At 43.5% G+C, this 21,445-nt stretch overlaps 1 protein-coding gene across 1 annotated transcript in view; it reads left to right on the plus strand.

The window, feature by feature from the left end:
- Positions 1–21,445, plus strand: part of TMEM26 (transmembrane protein 26) — a 717,461-nt gene that overhangs the window by 645,877 nt on the left and 50,139 nt on the right. Inside the window, exon 5 of the mRNA XM_069611205.1 lies at positions 10,819–10,895. Within this exon, the coding sequence (XP_069467306.1) occupies positions 10,819–10,895 (77 nt within the window). The remainder of the gene's footprint in view (positions 1–10,818; positions 10,896–21,445) is intronic.

Consider the following 21,445-nt stretch of genomic DNA (forward strand, 5'->3'; position numbering starts at 1 on the left):
GTGCTTCGTCAAGACACTAAAACACAAAGAGATTTTGACTTGTGCAGAAATCCTGGGAACGGGGTGTAGTGTCCAAATGTCATGTAGCCTGTAATTTCTGTAGGGTCCTAACAGGTAACTATGCGAAATCTGTCCAGATTGGTGACAGTGTGGAATTGTATAAGGAATTATGCTTCACCAAGCCACAAACCCCCAAACAGATTTTGACTTGTGCAGAAATCCCAGGAACGGGGTTGAATGTCCAAATCTCATATAGCCAGTCATTTCTGGAGGGTCCTAACAGGTAACTATGCAAAATTTGGTTCATATTGGTGAAATGGTGTGAAATTGTATAGGGAACAATCAAGTTCTCATTCTCTCGAGAGTTATTTAGCCCTACAAGTCCAGTTTCTTCGGAACAAGAAGTGAACTGAACTGAATTGGACCCGGCGCAGCAAATTTCATTGACAATTCTGCAATTTTAGCTGTGTTAATTGCAATAAATTGGGAGAGTTGTGAGTCCAAACTTTGGGCTGAAGGCAGCTCATTGTGGGGATTGTGCGTCGCTATTTCAGCAAATGTTTTAGTCTCAGTTGCCATAGAATGAGACTCTGGCTTCTTGTCACGCTTCTGGATAAGGACAGAAATTGCATCACAGGTAAATAGCATCCCCTCAATTTTGCTGAGTTTACAAATCAGTGCGGACATCTGCATTTGGAGCATCCTAACTTCGCCATGTGTTTGTTCGTGGCCCTTGTCCAGTAAGTTGAGTATTCGGGTGAGAACCAGAAATGCTTCAGGACTCACTCGAACCTCTTCTAGACTGGCTGTTGTTTCAGGGACAGGGTCGTTATTATAAGGTTCAGCCTCAGATAGGTGATGAGCCAATGATTGTTCAAAAGTGTTAGTGCTCTTAGGATGATGAAATTCCGGTTTTTCAAATATTGGGAAGCTGATTTTTGTCTAGCTGCAGGTGGTATCAATGAAATTCTTGGAGTAAAAATACTATCGATACCGCGCCCATCACTACATGAGAGATTCCGCGATGGAGCGCTATATGAATAATTAGGCAAGTTATTATACAGTAAAACATTTTCCATGCCATATTTCCTTTGAGTAATGGGAGTCGAGGGTTCATTAGAAAGCCTGATACGCTTTCCTAGCTTTGATTCAATTGCAGGAGCAAGCATTGAAAAATCATCATGATGGGTAAAACGACCCTCCACTCCCATTAATCTTTTAATGGTTTCCCTCTCAGCAGTGCGGTCCAGTTTTTCATCCTCATCCCATCGTATTGGCGAGATTTTGTTTAGGGATAAAGAGCCTAAAGCATGTTTGTAAACTTGAGGAATGGTGTGGTTCCCTGGAGTTGCATTTACTTGCACAGGGAGAGTACATTTCGCCTCACTTGTTACCTTAGGGTGACATATTTCAGCAGCAATAAGGACTACACTATGGATGTTAAGCCAAGAACCCGTGAGGGCTCGTCGGTCAGCATATTAACAATAGGGCCAGTATTCCCAGACTCAGAGGAGCGCAAAATGTGTAAACTTCATCAGTTTGAGTCGGGACTAGCTGTTTGGACATAGTAACTATAGTAGCCTCAGGAGCAATAGAATGGACACCAGGCATCGCGGGCAAAGTAGTGCAAGCAAAGTTAACGGTTAAAGTAGATTTAGGTATAACGGCAACAAGTTTTCGTCCGCTACGCAGACCGTTTACCATGGTAAAACAGCGTTAACCCTCAGCGCAATTAACAGCAGTGAAAGCGCTTTGTGAAATAATTTGGTAGTGTTTAGAGAGTTAGACGCAGCAACATACTGCAGTAGACTGATCACAAACGAGATAATATCAATTGCATCAACACAGAATCAACAACAGCCTAGTTGGAGAGCCACAGACTCTCTGCGGTCAAAAATGCATTAAGATGTAAAACATAAACTAGGGCTCACCCACATCCCAACATCCTAACAGCCCAACAGCCTTACACTTCCCAGGCACTTCCAATGCGCGTGCCCAATGCGCACGTGCCCAAATGTAAGTAGGCTGGCTGAAGGGGTGGAGGGATAGGGGGGCGTGACCACAGCACGCACAGGATCTGCAGAAAAAATAAAAAAGGGAACCTAACGTAAGCATAATAGTACGCAATCGTAAGCAAGCTAGACCAGCACAACAAGGAGGAAACCACCCCCACCCCCAGAAGCTCCACACCCAAAGCTCCACACCAGTAATGCGCAAGTTATGTAAGCACAAAGTAAAAGTGAATATGATAAAAAAGATGTGATTACTCTGGGCTATGAAGTCCAATTTTGCATAAGCAGTCCAAGTCCTCACGGCAGTAATGTTTCGCCACTGTGGAATATTGAAACCGACCTTGGTCAGGCAGCAAAAAGGCAGAGGGAAACAAAGTAGCAGCGTCTCAGCCCAACAGCCTTACACTTCCCAGGCACTTCCAATGCGCGTGCCCAATGCGCACGTGCCCGAGTGTAAGTAGGCTGGCTGAAGGGGTGGAGGGATAGGGGGCGTGATTACAGCATGCACAGGATTCTGGGCTATGAAGTCCAATTTTCCATAATCAGTCGAAGTCCTCACGGCAGTAACGTTTCGCCGCTGTGGAATGTTGAAACCTTCCTCTTGTCCTTACGCGCTTACGACCTCGGTCAGGTAGCAAAAAGGCAGAGGGAAACGAAGTAGCAGCGTCGCAGCCCAACAGCCTGGCACTTCCAATGCACACATATAGGGAACAATGCGTTGCCACAAACCTGCAAACACATTTGACTTTTGCAGAAATCCGTGGAAAGGGTTGGGGTGTCCAAATGTCACATAGCCAGTAACGTCCAGAGGATCCTAACAGTGAACTATGCAACATTTGGTGCAGATTGGTGAAACAGTGTGGAATTGTATAAGGAACAATGCTTTGTCACAAGTCCCGCCACAAACCATTTTTGACTTTAATATATATCGATAGATATAGCGCTTACACCAAGGCACTTTAAAATAGTTAATTAATTGGTACAATAAGAGTCAAGTTAGCAAATAACAACGGGATTCAAAAGAGAAGAAAAAAAGATATGATATGATCCAGATAAGCTGCCCCCCTCCTTATTCTTTGGAAATGTACCCCCTTTAGCCTATCCTGGACCTACTTATTATTATTACACAATCTGAAAGTGCACTGCGATGGAATTAATGGTTTGACAACAGTGGATATCAATCGTAAGCATCTATTGTCCTCACTGAAGAGTCTGGGTACTATAAGGATGCTCCAAAGGGTTCTAATAAAGAACTAGCGGGCCAACATTCCATACGTTACGAGAGCAAAAGGAGAGGCAGCTGTCTTCCATTCGTTTAGCAGGCATGGACGCCATACTGTTGGAAAAGCTGTCCTAGGTAACAATGCAAATTGAGGTGTTTTTTCCAGCAGCATGGTGTCCAGGGCTGACACAGTTCCTGGTGGAATGCTGACACTCTTTATTAGAACTCTGTTGAATGCTCACAGTCACTTAGGCAGACTTTACAGTTTCCATGATGATCAAACATCGCTGCTTTGTCAGCTGCTTTTATTCATGTGTCTTATAGTTGGTTGACTGTAGCCAAGGTAAATCATTTCAATGGGAGTTAGAGTAGGCAAGATTCAATATACACAAGCTGTATGGGAATGCACATACACAACAATAAAACAAACAAACAAACAAACAAAGCTGAGGTCAAGATCCAATGTCTTCCCTCCAGATTGCTAGACTGCCCAAACACTCCCTCTTTAAAAATAAAAAAAAAACACATCCAGCATGCCTGGCAAAGTAAGTTAAAGGCGTTCAATGGGGTTTCGTATAGTGTTCAGTGGAAATATAATCTGGTGTGCAAGGACGCTGCCTGCAAGTGGGAAAAACATTCTGGCTCCCATGGGGATTGGGTGCAGGTGGAAGTGGGATGTTTCCTTTCTTAATATATTTTTCCATGCAGTTCCAAAATCCATCCCAATGAAGTGTCATTACCATTTTCACATCAACAACCTGCCGGTTTTTTTTGCCAACATTCCACTGCCCACACTTACCCCGCCATGCTGAATGACTCCTATATACCTCCTGCCCACATCATATAAACATATAGCGTTTCTCTGACCGTTTATTAGCCCGTGAAGCCCCGGAACTCACAATTCCTACTCAGTTGGGATTTTGTGCGCTTTCCTTACGCTGCCTTAAGCTCCCACCTCCAAGTTCATAGGGTCTCATGATCAGACATAGTCTTGTGTACATAACAACTTTCTCTACATTCGCTTATTACTCCCTGTTTTTTTTCCTGTACTTATGCTCCTAATGTGTTTTTGGAATGAGTATGCTTGCAAACAATAAGGGTGTATTGAAGGCGGCGTGCTATGCACTGTTTACCTCTGGGGCCCAGCTAAAATATGTGGTATCCACATTGCTTCAGACATCATGCCACTGGAGTACAGATCATGATTTTAGTTTGTGATGAAATCATCCCTGTATCAATTCCTCACCACACAGACACGTGATTGATTGAATGATATTTTATTTCTATCACGCTCATACACAAGTGTTTCAAAGCACGTACAGACCAAACACACCTGGAAGGACAATGTTTTTTGTTATCTACCTTAGCATTTTCCAGTGGTTGCTGATGCGGATAGAGCCTGGAATACCATTTGTAGCATGGGAAACTCTTAGAAATGAAGAGGGTAGCTTTATAATGGTAAAGCATACCCCCTAAAGCAGCAATGTTCGCAGTATTAACTTGCCTGTCCCTAGTATAAAAAATTGTGAGGTATTTCCTGGTCTACTGTTGTTGTGCTCAAATATGGAGAAGATATCTGGAGGAAAAGATTTTGTTTGCATTCTGGACCCAACGTTTGGTAGGCCCTCTCTCTTTCCTTGGTCAATGCCTTTCTCTTCTATGATACTGAAAGTGTGGAGGACCAATGATGGTACACAGCAGAGCTTTCACACCCTCATACTTTATTAATGCAAGCTGGTTAGCACATGTGCTGGACGGTGTAGGCCACCAATTAATATGAACATGGAGCCATTTTCTGTTCTTTCACATGTACCCCTTCTTTACAGGATAAGATTTGGTGTTTTATGTGTTGCCACATCCCAGCGACTCCAGTTTCAGAGTGATTGGTAACAGGCAGCAGTTGTTATTAATTACCATCAGTTCTACCTACATTTGTGGTATTCAATTTATGACCTTGGAAGGATGCAGGTATGAGTCGGCCTAAAAGAGTTTTTAAGCCTTTTCAAAGCTGCAGCTCCTCCTCTTTTGAGACATTCACAAACTATGTAGAATGACCCGCTCCTCCTTACTCCTGCTACATCAAAGAATTTCTCCACAGTCTCCATACTGTTAGGGATGTTACCAGTCATCTAAGTGTATAAGTGCCAACAAAATCAGTCCAATGAAACAAAATAATGGCGCACACCAGGTGCAAGGAAAAAACAGCTTGTTACCTTATTGTGCAAAAGTAACGGGCGAGAGCAAACAAATGAAACTCAAAACGCCCACTTCTGGCTAAGGGTTATAAAGCAGAAAAAACACAATTGGCATAATTACAAAAAATAACATTTTGTAATATTCTAACATAGTAATTGGCTACTCTAATCAGTACTCTATAGAACCCTGTACATTGAAAACTACCATTGGCTAATCCACTATTTCCAGAACCACCCAAGTGCAAACCATCAATTATAATGTCATAACAATGAGCATCTTTAACTTGCGGTTTGATTGGCTGCCAGGTTTCATGTGAACCATGATGAAAAGTTTTAATGCTACTGGTTGGCACTGATTTGGGTGGCCTTGGGTGTTGGATCCCTCCGAGACAGTCGAATTAGCAATTAATGTGAACAGAGTGATCCAAACTTGGCTTCAGAAAAAAACAGATACTTCCTTCTCACTTCCCATACTTGTGCCCCAATGACCCCAGCTGTTTGCTAAATTCTAAATGGCTCGTTCTGCATTTCCTGTCTTGATACATGTTGCCAACACAGGTTCACAGTCTTCTAATAAGGTAATGCGATAAACAGCTGTTTTAGGAAAAACATGGTGAAGGCTGTATGCAAAAAACATTTTCCTGTATTTGTTGGTCTCACCAATGGATTCTACTATGGGTGCAATGGCACTAACTTGTCATTGGGGGCACTGTGTATGCAGCTTAGCTATGTATCTTTTGCAATGTTACTTCGTGGATCCCTGTGCACTTGGAAATCAATGCTCTGTGTATTTATTTAGTTATCAATATCGTTATCTCGAAACCGCCTGCACATTCTTTTCCTGTAAACCATGTCTGTAAATAAGCACCCTCTGTATATACACTTTTGTAAATTAATACCTGTACGTAAACTGTATACATATTTGTGTAACTAAGCTTTGCATATACTTGTAACTGTTGCGTCCTGTTACCTTAGGGTATGATGCACATTATAAATAATAAAACAAACAAAAAAACAAACAAACATCGTCTGGAACAAAAATAATTGTTGCATATCTAGTTTTGAGTCCTGGAACAGCACATTCTCACAGCTTCAGTTAACACCATCCTATCCTCCTTCCGTTCCTGGTCTTGGCTGCCTGGTGTTCTTCAACCAGAAGTGCAAAGAAAAGGTTTTAATAAAACAAATAAATTGTGCAACTTTGAATGGGGCCTTGTCTTAAAATGGTGATACCCTTGCTCAATGTTACAAACAAAACTTAACAAAATTAATGTTCTAATATATACCCCTATTAGCTATATATGCCTGTGTATTCAGCACTCAAGCTCTCTTAGGTGCAGCAAAATGAGTTCACTCAAGAGTTGTAAAACTAACTATATTCTACTTGTGTTCATAATCAGGCAATAAGCCCCAAGCCGGTGGGCCATTACCGCATAAGGTAATGCCCCAAGGGCCCATAGTTACAGGCCCGAGCATAGCGAGGCCCTTAAGAAGGCCCAAGGGGCATTACCTTATGTTTGTTTATGTTTATATATTTATAAGGCGCCGAAAGCCTGCAGGCATCAGGGCGCCGGAACAAAAGTACAAGAACAACAAAAAAGAAAGAAAAACAGGACAATAAAGAGCATAACAAATCAGAAGGGGACACAAATCAGTGAAAGATGCAAGTTTTCAGCTGTCGACGAAACACAGATAAGTTGTTTACCAGCCTAAGGTCCAGTGGCAGTGTGTTCCACATTTTTGCAGCAAGCACAGGGAATGACTTACCCAGGCTGTTGGCTAGCTTAGATTTAGGAGTTTGAATCAGTCCTAGGGAGGCCAAACTGAGTTTCCTAGGAGGTTCATAGGAAAGTATCAGATTGTTTATATAGGTAGGAGCGGAACCATGGATAGATTTGTGGACAAGAGTAGTTACCATTATGCTGTAATTGCCCGCCGGCGAGGGGCTTATTGCCATTAGTGCCCCAGCCTGTTAGACCGGGGTGCTAATGGTGTTTTTTTCCAGCTGTGAGACACGTTGCATTGCAAAAGTTAAAAAATGGCCACTGTGGACTGGAAAATGTAGTCCGTTTTCTCTTTCGTGGCGGCCATAGCAAACAAAGAAAATGGCCACAATAGAAGGGGAAATGGCCTACCTTTCCATGGCAGCTATTCAAGTAATTAGAAAAAAATAAACAAAAAAATTCCCGCCATGGAACTGGGAGAAGGGACTACATGTAGTCCCTTCTGCCTTACCATGGTGGCCTAAAAAAAAAAGAAAAAGACCGGCGCGAGGGACGTGCAAGGTCGTGAGTGGGCTTACCGTCTGGTAAGGCTTGCGTTTGTCTCATTTATAGTTACCTGCGCTGGGCACTAATCTATAAACAACATTGCAACTTCTCAAACAACAAAATGCCTAAAAACCTTTACTAAGAGATTTCTTATTTTATATTTCCGCTCTTGCTTGGGAGGTGTGGGAGTTGGTGCATGGATTTGCATCTGCCCTACCTGCACCATGATACAAGGATGATTACCATTCTGCAAAATCATATCACCTCCACCAACAGTGAGGCCTCCTCTTGGTCTTTTGCCTGTATGACTGTTTCAGTCTACTCCTACCATTGGTACTTCTGTATCTGGGTCAGCCCTCAAGGCATTCCTTATTAATGCATGACCTGCCATTGAAAACTCTTTTGAGAACCATGATTTATTGTCTGATGGCCATTGAGACTTTCTTTGTCTTACAGAAAGCTAGTTTTGCAATGCCTCGGGTCCCACATTGCAGCCCCCATTTTTTAAGGGTATCTTCACCAACACATTAATTGTTTGACCACCTTTGGTGATGAAGTTGCCCTAATGTTCAGAAAATCTTCAAACGCAACTCCCTAACGCTTCTAATAGGACTCAAGGGCAGCAGAAATGTATGCTGCAATACGCCGGCCACCAAATCACGTGTCTCGCTGAACCTGGATATCAGTACAAATCTGTGTACCTGCAAGCTTAGAGGGGATGAATAACGCAGTTGTTGTCATGACATACTGCCATTCAAAGATCCATTTCACTATTAAGTGTAAATGTGAGGCACATGGAAAACTATAGGGCAGTAGTATTCTCTGAAATGGTAAGTCGTACTTTGCGGCATCCAGAATCTGCCATTCTTCAAGAAGTATAAAACCAAAGCACCAATAATGATTTGGGCTCAATGTTTGACAGATTTGAATTAATTAGGCAATAAGCCCCAAGCCTCCGGGCCATTAGCGCATGAGGCAATGCCCCCGGGGCCCATAGTTACAGGCCCACTTGTAGCAAGGACCTTAACAAAGGCTCCGGTGGCATTACCTTATGCAGTGATGGCCAACAGGCGAGGGGCTTATTGTAAGGAATTGATCCTAGACTGACCTGTGACAGTAAGTGAAGTCCAGCTGGTCTCAATGCAGTCGTAAGTAGAACAAAGCCCCTGTTAGCATCCAAGTTCCCTGATAGGAACAGGGGAGTTGTGTCCCCACTGGGCTGAGCCCAAAGGGAAAAAACCCTGAGGCGGGGTAAAAAACCCAATCCAATTCTATGTTTTGGCTTGGAGCTGAAGCATAGTGATGAGGGTATTCCACGAACAGGAGAATCCACAAGGAAAAGGGTGTTGGCTGTTTCTGAATCCCAAGACCAGATCAGAAGCATGCAAGTGCAGGGAGATTCTAGAAAAGGCAGCGCCAAGGGACGCGGAAGGCACAGAGAGCAGAGGGCAGGAAGCAGAAAGTAAGTGTCCACAGAAGTCAAGTGGAGCGAAGTTAGTCAAGGATAATGAAGGTAAATGAAGTGTGGCTAGTAGAAAAGAGACCGCAAGGAAGCGATCGGAAACCAGGAAACAAGGAGCCAAGTATGGCAAAATGTGGAGCGGCCAGAGCCGCGGAGCAAGGAAGGAACAGAAGGAAACTAGCGTATAGCTTATTAGGACGAAGCTACGCCGAGAGTCAGCTGCTGCTTGAGTTTCATAGTGTCCACGAGGACATGATAGAGTCCCAATCCAATCCAGCAGTGCGACCTCTGGTGGCCATCTTGGAAAATGCTAGAACGTGGCGATGCTTCCCTGGAAGTGAATAAACCGTGCGCCATCTTGTAGGTGAATAAAGCCCTGAGGGATGTCTTCTCCGCCATTGCTGCGAAAGGGACCAGGAACTGGCAGCGTTCCAAACACTTATCGCCCATTAGTACCCTGACCCATTAGACCGGGGTACTGATGGTGTTTATTTTTCAGCTGCGAGACACATTGCATTTTGCAGCTGGAAAAAAAAAAGAGTAAAACAAATGGCTGCCACAGACAGGAAAAAGTAGTCAATTTTCTCTTTCTGTGGTGGCTACAGTAAACAAAGAAAATGGCAGCCATGGAAGGGGGGAAGGGACTACATGTAGTGAGTCCCTTCTCCTTTTCTATGGCAGCCATTCAAGTAAATGGAAAAAAAGTCAACAAAAAAAATGCCCTCCATTTAAAGGGAGAAGGGACACCCTTTCCATGGTGGCCTTAAATACATTTTTAAAAAAACAATGAAAACCCGTGCAATGGACGCAGAGGGACGTGTGTGGGCTTACTGTGTGCGTTTGTTTTATTAAACATAACCCGCGCTGAGTACTAATGTTTTTTTTTAATGCCCTATTTGATGCTTTCAATGCTGTACATTGCAGAAATACCACGAGTTAGTAATCACACAAACACATTGAGAAAAACTTTCAATCACTCCTTCATACTCTCACGCCTACTCTTCCTTGCACTCCCAAACATGGCTACCAAGGACCTGAATGCAGTTTCATACCAATATGCCATACTAGGATACTGTCAGAGCCTTGAAGCAGCTTCATAATGGCATGAACACTAAACAGATAACGGAGAGCATACCACTAACATTAGTGTATTTAGCGCTGATGTGTAGGTGTCCTCAATACCTGATATGATTTACCATACCTTTTCCCTTTTTTTAATATGTCAATGTGGTAATTTTCTCATATCAACTATTGCTTTGCAACACGTTTGAACATGTTTATATATTCAGGATAGTTTAATGCTTATTGCCACTAAACAAAACACTGGCAGTATAGTTCTGTTGTTGTAATGAGTGCCGCTAGGATGTGGACGTCCACGTACTTCACAATTGAGGTGGTGTGAGAAGAATGTGGATGCCCTCATTAACCACTGGTAATCACATCCTTCCTTGCACGTTTCCGAATTGATTCGTTTTTTTTGGACAGACTTGTAAAGGATGCATTAATCAACCCCATTATATCTCATTATTTAACTTTAAATGTCACCTAGAAGTTATGAAGCAGGGCACGGCAAGGCTTGCTGAAATATATTAATCGAAATGGTTCTTTAACTTTCACTTACATTTGACCTAATCTCTGAAGTGTCTTTTTATTTCAGAAACAATCAAATGCTCGTGTATTTAATTCTTTCTGTTTGGACCTGGAGTATGATGCAGTTTCCCCTGGATGTTGCTGGTGAGTACCTGATTTGTAGAGGTTAAAACAAGATGAGTCCGCAAATATAGTAATTTAGGGCACCAGGGGGTTTGCAATGAACTAAAGGTTCCTTTATTTTGGTTGAACAAAAGCCAATCATTAATGAGTGTATTCAACAATATGTTTATAATTATATTTTTTGTCATTTTCTTTCTTTTATTGACTTTGTTAAAATAGACATTCACACCTAACCGTTTGTATTGCATGGCCCTATTTTTATTTTTTATTTTTGTATTTAATACAAACCTTTATGAAAAGAAACATGTTACATCTGTTGTCCTTCTTCAATTATATATAAAACCATCACACATCAATAAAATACAACCCATCATAAACACACTACTTAATCCTGATATGACCCTAAACTGATTGAAACAACATGTAATACAACTAGCCTGAAACCTTGGTGTAGTACATTACCATTTGATCAATTTAAGTAGTTATTTCTTGGCAAACCTACCGCTTCAGATCAGTGAACATTGCCAAAACCTCCGTGAATTTTAGGATTATTTCTTAAGGCGCCCTTGGTAAATCTTGCGTTGCTAGCTTAGAATGCCCTTCTTTTTTCTTTTGGAATGCTTTATTGAGATTATAAACAGTGCAAACAACCATTAAGACTACATTCAATCTTAAAATTCAACTAAGCACCTTATCTACAATATCTTATTCACACAAAATCTTAAAGTCCATAACTCAACATGTGCCATATGTATTATGCACAGTCAATTAAGATTCAAAACACTTCCATACAATACTCACTATAGTTTCCCACACCCCAACGTATTAGTTTCCCAGCGACTTCTGAGAAGAGCCATCTAAACATGAATCGCACATAGGTTTCTAGAAACTTAACATATATGTTCCTGTTTCGTGTATGCCTCTTGTTTGTTAAATCATTCTCTGTAGTGTGACCAGAGATCCCATTTCTGAATTCCAGTTGTGAATATTTGAGAGTTTTTCCATTTCTGAAAGATGATCTTCCTCTACGTTGCCATGGCGCTTTTGTACCAACAATCTTCCAGACCAGTGAAATTACCTAAGACTGTTAGAAAAATTGAACAAATCGATTTGTGCATCAAACTCTAAGTCAGCTTTCATATTCATATTGATTATTTTCAGAATTTGATCCTAGCAGTCTCTTCCATTCAGGCACTACCTGAGAATGGGACTTTAGGTGCCCAGCCCGGGGATTCATTTCTTACATATACCAGATACGAAAAAAGATTGCATTTTGGTTGGAGTTTAATGTAGTCACATATTATCTTCTGCTAGATGAGTTTGCTAGTACATTCATTTTTAGTATATATCACAGGATTGACTCCCACACCTACTGACTTATGTTGATCAAAAGTTCCAAATTCCATTTCGGAAGTTGCATGCAAGTCTTCAACTGCCCAAAATTCAAGTTTTGTACATCTCTAGTGATTTACCCTTCAACCAACGTCAAGACAAATTTCATCTGGAGACTCTGTGACAATTCTCTCCTCTGTAAGCTTCATCAGAACTTGTCTGAGACTTAAATAGTTCCTTTATATCTGATGATGTGAGACTCAAGTTTTTCTGCCGGGCACTTAATAATAATATATCACTTCCATTCAACACTTGATTAACTAATAGTTTGATGAGTTTGGCTAGCTACTTCGGCTAATGTAGTAACATGCCACTTTCCATTTGATGTTTCCCCAAATAACCACAGGTGACCCCTGAACAAGATCACCTTTTTCTCCTTCATCATGTCATGAGCAACATCCTGTGTGCAGCTGCCACTCCTCAGACTGTCCATAGTCGTGTAATTCACTGAGTGGTAAATCACAGTACAGCTCAATAAAGGCCGGCCAACCTGCTCTTTCTCTATAACGCAATATACTGCAACCGGTCGGCATTTTGTGGTGCTAACAATCTGCCCCTTTTCACCATGAGAAAAACCCTGTATTTAGTCATGAGAAGAACTCTAAACGTTCATGAAAATGTGATAGTGTTTGTAAATAACTCTTAATGGCAGGTACGCAAATGTCAGGGCATCAGGACCCTTTTTATGTGGTGCTCATCGCACACACTCCAGTCTTCTTTTTCTATTTTCTTAAATGAAACAGACATAAAAGGACTCCAAAACCCATTGATCACTGTTTCATACTGCATCTCCTTACTAGCTGAAAAAGTGGTTACAGCGTTGCAATGTGACACACACTGCTGAGTGCATGAAGGCGTGAGGACATCTTGATGTGCTTTATAAATATGCGTTTGAACCCCCCACTGAAGCAATGATCCGTATCAACCTTAGTGGCAATGTTGTAGGAGTCGAAGAGGGGTAGGGTGGGAGCTTTGTAGTACTGTCAGTGGTTTACTGACCTTATAGAATACACAGATTTCTCCCAGAATGCTGCTGTGGATGGCTGGCTTGATTTGTCTGTTCTCAGTGTCTCCAAATAAATCAACCATGCACTTCACATTTGAGCATACATTTTTTAATATGTGGGTCAGTGGTAAAGTTAGCTTCATGTTGCTGTGTTGCGGTCGGGAGCATGTGAGTACTAGATTCTATGTTTGATTTCAGTCATTAGATTTGTTTGCAACTTTTCTTTAGTAGGAAAACAGAAACAAAATATCCTGCAAACTGATGTAAGTTAATTTTGACTGCTCCAGGCCTGCCAGCCCAGGGTGCCTGGAGGAAGTGCGAGTGGGGAGCACAAGTGCATGATCATTCACCACTGATGAAAACCATATGGGCTAAGGAACATGCAATCTCCTCCATCTCAGAGGTCCAAACTGCAAAGAGTACATGAATCACTCATTTAAAATAAACAAAAAAGAAATCAAAATGCACATGACAAGTAGAATCTGTCACCTGGTTCAACTTGCCAACAACACCTTCAATTTTTCCCTATGCACTCTTAGCACCACTCAGTCAAAATAAGAATATAGGTAATTTCTACTGTGAGATATATCCATGCTATATGCTGGTTGATGGACTGAACTAACTTCGGGGCCAGCGTGCCACCACACGCTCCCAGAGGTGCATAAATGGTAAATGGAAGATCTCCTGGCCTCCCTAGTTCGCTACCAGGCTTAATTAAGTGGCTCCTACATAGAAACCTAGTAGACCCTAATACAGTAACCTGAACAGGGTGATTACCCTGGATTAAGGCACAAGAGGAAAGGGGTGTGGAGCTGAAAGGTTCAGCAGAGGAAGATCCTCTGGTAAACAAAGAATTGAGGCTGACCTCAGCAGGAAACACATCTTGGAGGGTAGAAAACCATCAAGTTGCATTTACCCATTGCCCCAATTGACCCATTTCCCAGACATGTACACAGGTTCCAAAGCTGTGATAATCATATCTCCAATACATGTGACGCCATGAGTGCTGTGCCTCTATTACCACAGTCGCCAGTGATCACTGAAAATTGTGGGACTCAAACCAGCCCCAGACACTTTGTCCATGGGATTGTCCATGGAGCACCAGTCAGCGCACAGAACAGAGATTGTTGCAAAAGGACCAGTGGTTTCATGTGGATAGTTGTGGAAGATGCACATGCCTGCAGCAGATGCCTGCAGCAGCATGAATCGGTGTGAAAATCCGAAAAACATCTGGAGCCACTTTGCTGGCCTGCATCAAGACAAACACAAAATTGGAAAGTAAGATGGCATATCACCCTAATGAGGACCCACCCCCATAGAACCAATCCCCTTGTTCAGCTCAAGGAGAGACACAGTTAAGCATGGTGCAGAAATGAAAAGCCCATGGGCAGGCCCACGTGAGTATAAACATATTCAATGTCAAATGATGACAGATGGAATTGGAGCTAGAGAGAGAGAGAAATGGTGGTTCAATGTGGCAAGGAAGAGATAGAGGAATGCAAGGATGAGAGGACAAAGGAGGAGAAAAAATGCTAGAGGTGGTGGGGATGAAGATAGGAGAGAAGGACTAAAACAAGGTTGGAAAGACCAGGGAAGTGCAGAGCAGAACAAGGAGGAGGAGGCATAGAGAAAAGAGAGCGAATGAGTAAAGGAGTTTGGAGAGGAGGTGCTAGAGCACACCATACAAGAGATATGGAGGAGAAATTAGAGATTCCGAACATAGAAGGTTGGAGATCAGTTGCTGGATCAGAACAAGGAGAAGAAAGGGGAGATAAAAGAGAAAGTAAGAGGGAGGAGGTTGGTGAACTGTGCTGGGGATGAACAAGGAGAAAGAAGGGAGGCAAGGGGAGTGAGAGCTTCAGAAGGAGGGGAAGAGTAGTGCCATGAAGGAGTCAATGGAGAATAACTCTATGGAGAGGAAGAAGGAGGCAATAAGAAAGGAGAGGGAAGAATCTGTATGCAGGGTCTAGAAGAAAAGAGGGGAGGAGAAGAAGGGAGGTGGAGGCAAGAGGACAATGTGTGTTCATTACTGCAGACTTATGAAGAGGCCTCCCACTATGTTAGCCAGTATGGTCAGTCACTCATTGAAGTGCTTCCGCTGGTGTAGCTGTTGGAATCCATCATAGTAAAGGAACATGGCATGGCTGGTGATGCAGAAACAGGTCTAATGGCCATGAAACTGTGCTCGACCTTCCGATAGGTTCCGTGCATTTTTGGCATGAAGTGGACTATGGAGCGTCTCCTAACCTGCAGTCTTTAATCATGGTTTAAAGCCAAGGTGGGCACGTGTACAATGAGGACAGCAGTGGGGATTGTCATTTGCAAAAGGACATGTGCAAGGATGCATTAAAGAGATGTCTAAATGCCTGCACGGTACAGAAAGGGCCAGATAAATATCAGAGAACAACAACTCCTTGCAGTACCCCTCTGCTGCACAGTGGATTAGGGGACTGTGCACACTCATTAACCTCATTTTATGGCTGTACATCCAGGAACACCATGATGAGCTTTTGAGCAGCAGAAAAGGAAAAGAGTACAATACTGCAGCATACACTCCTGCCGCTATATAACTGGTTTTATGCATAACAATCCAGATGATTCAGTGGGCACACTGCAGACCAGATGTCTATATTCTCAACACATGCCAACTTGATAGTGATGATGATCCAGTCCAGTTCTGGCATGATAAGTGGTCAATGTGGCCATATGTGCACGTGCAACTGAGTGCTCCTGGCTAGCATGCACTTTTAACTGGTATTTAGCATGGCTGAGGATACTGTTTTAGACACCACGGTTCATGACTCAAGGACATGCATGTTATGGAGCTTATTTTAATTTAAAAAAGGTGAAATAATAGTGTATCTAAAGACTACGTAAGGGGAAGACAAGTACCAAAAAACACAAACATCAGATGAAGTAAATTTGAGCTCCTTAAGTCAAACTTTACTTTTCCCTTTCTTTTCCCTTCCTTTAAAGCTTAGAATATCCTCAAGTTTCATTTCAGTTATCTTTAGTTTCTTCTTCCATTAAAGTTACATTAAAGATGAGGGTTTCCTAAAGTCAAAGTTTACCTTTTCTAAACACTTATGGCTCCATCTTTTTTCAGTCTGTTTAACAGTGACAATGTACTCAGTGGTTGTTCTGCATTAATCAGGGGCCAGCCCCACCAAGGCTCCAGTTGTGAAATTCAAATTCAACCTAAAGCTCCAGGGCTCAGCCCAACCCAAATATTCTACATCTCTGGTGGTTCTACCTCAGTCTATTTGGTGCTACCTAGCAGTGGTGTCCAATTCAAAAATGCTTCGTTCAGCCTGGTTAACAATGACTTTGTACTCAGTAAGGTTCTGCCTCAATCAAGCACCACCCACACTGAGACTTGCATGATTAAATTCAACACAAAACGTCTGAGCTCAGTCTAATCCAAAGATTCTATTTCCCTGTTGGTTCTGTCACAATCTATTTAGCTCTACCTAGTAGTGGTGACCAATTCTAGGCTTCTTGTTCATTCAGCCTGGTCAACAGTGACATCATATTCATGGGAGGTTCTGCCGCAATCTTGGGCCAGTGCTCACTCTGACTCTCATGTTCAAATTCATTTCAAGACTCCAGGATTCAGGCCAAACCAAATCCCTGATGGTTCTACCTCAGTCTATTTGGGGCTACCTAGCAGTGGTTCACAAGTCCAGGATTATTCTTCATTCAGCCCGGTTAACAGTAACATTGTACTCAGTGGAGGTTCTGCCTCAATCAAGGATCACCACTACCAAGAGTACTATCATCAAATTGACCCCAAAACTCCATGGCTCAGTCCAACCCAACGATTCTAAGTCTATGGTGGTTCTAACTTAGTCTATTTAGTACTACCCAGCAGTGGGGGCCAATTGATGGTTTTCCCATTATCCAGCCTAATTGACAGTGGCAGTGTTGTCAGTGATCGTTTTACCTCCATCAAGAGCCAAGCACACCCATAACTCCCACGTTAAAATTCATTAGCACCCTGGGGTGGTGTGCAAGCCAATCAGGGAGTTCGGAACACGGGATGACACTACTAGTGTCAGTCCGTGTTCCAAGCCACCTGATGGCCGGTTCCCCACCATCTTCCTGCCACTGGGCCTGCTTTATTTTGCCTTCTCCCTCCCCCCATCCTACTTGCCTGATTGTGGTGGCAGGGACTCACAGCTGCAGCTCCTGTCCCAGTTTGGCTGCCATGGAAATGGAAGAGGAGCTTCATGTAGAGCCCTACCTTCCAACTCCATGGCAGCCATGTTGGTGTAGTATTTTCTCTCTGTGAATGGGATGCTGCAGGGCATCCTGTTCACAGAGAGAAAATACTTTCTTTTTTTAAAGAAAACCATTAGCACCCATGTAGCGGACTACATGGGTGCTAATTGTGATATACTCTGAGGTGGTGTGCCCACTCTGTAGCCAACGGGCTGCCACCCTCGTTAAGGGACCTTCACTGCGCTCGGGGCCTTAACTTGTGCGGGGTGCTGTTTTCTACAGGGTGGGCCAGCCACCTAAGGGCATATTGCCTCATTATAAAACTCCAGGGTTAAGCCCAACCCAAATATTCGAGGTCCCTAGTAGTTCTGCCTCTGTCTATTTGGCTCAACTTATTAGTAGTGCACAATTCCAGGCTTCATCATCATTCAGCCCAGTTAAAAGAGACATTGTACTTAGGAGAGGTTCTGTCTGATTTAAAGGCCAGCCCCAACAAAGACTTGTGTTAACAAATTTAACCTCAAAACTCCAGTAAAAAGCCCAAACCAAAGATTCTGCATCCCAAGTGGTTTCACCTTAGTCAATTTGGCTCTACACACCAGTGGAGCTATGGCCTAGTACTGCCATCTGAAACTGTTGTTTTTAGCCTCAATGTATTGACCGACCATATGAGCTACTCTTGCTTTTTTCCCGGGCTTTGCAGTTTTTATATAGTCTCTCCCAGGGCACTATTTCTCCTCTTTTTCTACCATGTTGCCCATTCCTCTACATAATGGTGGGGTGGTGCTGTGCCTTAGCATGGCATCCTCCCATACCATGTTACCCAGCTCCCCCGATTTACAGATGTGCTGCAATGCAGGCAGTACATGCATGCTAGCCTAACCATGCTCTCTCCTCACCTGCCCAAGTAGCACCATGCCCTGAACTCCACACATTTGAGCCAATACTGCTACTGGTGTTAAAGTGCTGCCCTGCTTGTTGATGGTGCTACTGCATCGGATTATGTAGGGTCAAACACTGGTGGTTGTAAAAGCATTTGAGCTGGTTGATAGTCAGAGAGGTATCAGGGTCTCTTCTTGTGTGATTAACAATGAGGTGGAGTGTTATCCCACAGACAGTAAAGGCGAGCCCTGGAATCCTCTGCTGTGGATCACAATGATCCAGGTCCTTGTTCCTGTTGCCACGCTGTTTCCCGGTGTCCCCAGTGTCACTTCCTTGAATCTGCTTGCCTTCCTTCATTCATTTGTGGGATAGTTCTCTGGGGTCCTTCATTATGTTCATCATTGTTTCCTCTCTTCTGTCTGCTTCATTCCTGGTCCCACCACTATCATGAACAGCTGCACTCCATCCTATGATCCTAAAGACCCGCTCCAAGAAGGGTGCGCCACTAGCAGGGTCTGGTACATGATGTATGCACCTCATGCACATCTTCATGACACATGTGGCAGCATTTTCTCATTGAGGACGTGCCAGAGGCGCTCTTTCCACAGTTAACCCAATGCACTGTTTTTGCAGATGTTGCATATTACACTACCTGCCTCTCCTCTGACAGTTTCACCCTCTGGCAATCTGAGGCACCAGCACACCCATGACTTGACTGGCAAGATGCCATGGGTGGAGATGACGTCTGACCCACTCTCACTTGCTTTTCACTTTTCACAATTCCACTTCCTCCTGAGCAGTTCAAGGTGCAGTGGCCTCTCCACCTCCTGAGCAATAAAATGTGCAGCGACTGCTGTCTTCTCATGTGCCATCTTCTAGGGCACCATCTCTTGCTCCTCCCACAGTGCTCCTTAGTCTACTTGCGGACACCACCTCCTCCTCTTCCACCTTCTCTCCATCCACCAATCTGCACCTCTGCTGCTACCACTCCCTGCTGCTGGAGTGCCCTGCCCCCAACATCTAAAGGTCTAAATAGTGGTCTGCATGCTACAGGAACTCCTTTATTGATTCTACGACTAACACAGGGGGGCTGTTAGCCATAGAATCAAGATAGTGGTTTGATTGCTGGTAGCCTACCCCTCAGTTATTGTATCCCACTAATCACAGTCAGTCACCTCTCCCCTGGCTGGCACTTACTAACTCCTATGTCACAGAGGTTAATCAGTAGTCCAGCTCATCCTTTTCTCCACCCAACACTTCCACGGCACTCCCACAGCATGAAATTACATGTCACAGTGTGTGGCCTAAGGTGTTAATATGTCATGAAACATAGTGATAAAGACAAATAAGTGGATTCATGCAAGACTCAAACAAAGGCAAATCCGTGTTGCAAAAGAGAAACAGGAAGATGCCTTGGCTATACACAAAACAAATATAGGAAAGGAACTGTGTTGGAAAACTTGGGTTGGCTTGGATAAAAGAAAAAAGAACCTAGGAATACACAATACAACAAGAACTTGTTATGGAATTTTAATTGTTTGGGTGACACAAATAAAGGGAGCAGGAAAACGTACATCAGGAACTTGTTTGGCTTTTAAAAATCTTTTATAAGGGATAAAGTGTACAAAAGGTAAGTTAAAAACAGGGGCCTAACAGACACACACAAACAGACAAGTGATAGAACAGGGATCAGGCAATGGCAAAAAAGTACAAACAACTAACAGGATCATTGAAAACTGCTCCAAAACTCTCCTAAACTAGGCCAAAGCATTTCAAATCCCTCCATCACACCATCAAATTGTGAGCCTCGCTTCACAGCCAACCTAAAACCACAAAGTAAGACGGAACTGAGATGTGCATTGTATAGACCTCAAAACTCTTCTGGACACCCGGAGTCCTCTGATTGGCTGGTCAAACTTCATTATTGGGGCATCAGCCTCCCAATTGATCCCGGGGATTCGAACCCCACCTCAGGACTCAAAGCCATGTTTGACCTATAGGAAATCCTGCTGAAATACCTTAGGGCAGCATAAACCTGCCCAGAAACTTGAGGGAAATTGTGGGATGTTTTAGCACCTTTAGCCCCTACCCAGGAGGATGAGCAGGTCATCCTAAGCATATGCAGACATGCCCCAGGCAAAATGATACATATACTGTTCAAACTCCTGATGTTGTTTTAAAAGTATCAAGAATAGCATTAAGAAAATCAACTTTGATGAGACAAATAACTATTCCTCCTATTCTGAGGACCACTATACTGACCTTTGTGCATACACACTTCACTAGGCACCACACACTTTACATAAAGAAGAAGATAAACAGATTCCTGTAACGCTCACCTTGTATCCACAGGGACGCCTCTGGACTGGTCCGGGACACCTCTGGGCTCTCTGCAACTCCCCCAGACGTTCTACCTGGGATCAGTTCTAGAAAAAGGGAGAGAGGTTTAGCGACTTCTCCTTGTCTCCCGCAGCCCACCTCCCGGTCTTCCCTTGCGAGTTCCCCTTGGGACTCCGCTCACCTTGGTATTCGTTATGCTGCACTCTCCGTCCTGCCGTGCTTGGCAGGGGCGCGTCGTTGTTGGAGTGGTCGGCCGAGTTATTTCACTGGCGTTCGCCTGGAGTCCATACCGGCTGCGACTCCTCCTTTCAGGTAAGTCTTTTAATGTTTCTTTTGAAAAAAGTCTATGGCCCTCATTACGACTCTGGCGTTGGACCATGGTGCTAATAGAACCATGGTCCATGCTGGTAATTTACTGACTCCGCCATGGCGGAATGGGGAATTACCTCCCCATTCTGAGGTTGGCGGGGCGGTAATTCCCCATGCCGCCATGGCCCTTCCCCATTCCCATTTTTGCCCCATAGGGCTCAATGGAAATTGGGAAGGCGCTAAGTACGGTGCCGCAAATTGCGGCACTGTACTTAGCACCAAGGTCCCTTTGCGGGTTGGTTTTTAACGCCTGCAAAAAGGAGGCATTAAAGTCTCCAACCCGCAAAGGGACCTTGTAATCAGGCGTTAAGGGTTTAACGGCACAGCCACCTTTTACGGCGCCGTTAACCCCTTAACGCCT

This window comes from Ambystoma mexicanum, chromosome 8, assembly GCF_040938575.1.
Source record: "Ambystoma mexicanum isolate Mex_15411 chromosome 8, UKY_AmexF1_1, whole genome shotgun sequence".
NCBI classification, from domain to species: domain Eukaryota; kingdom Metazoa; phylum Chordata; class Amphibia; order Caudata; family Ambystomatidae; genus Ambystoma; species Ambystoma mexicanum.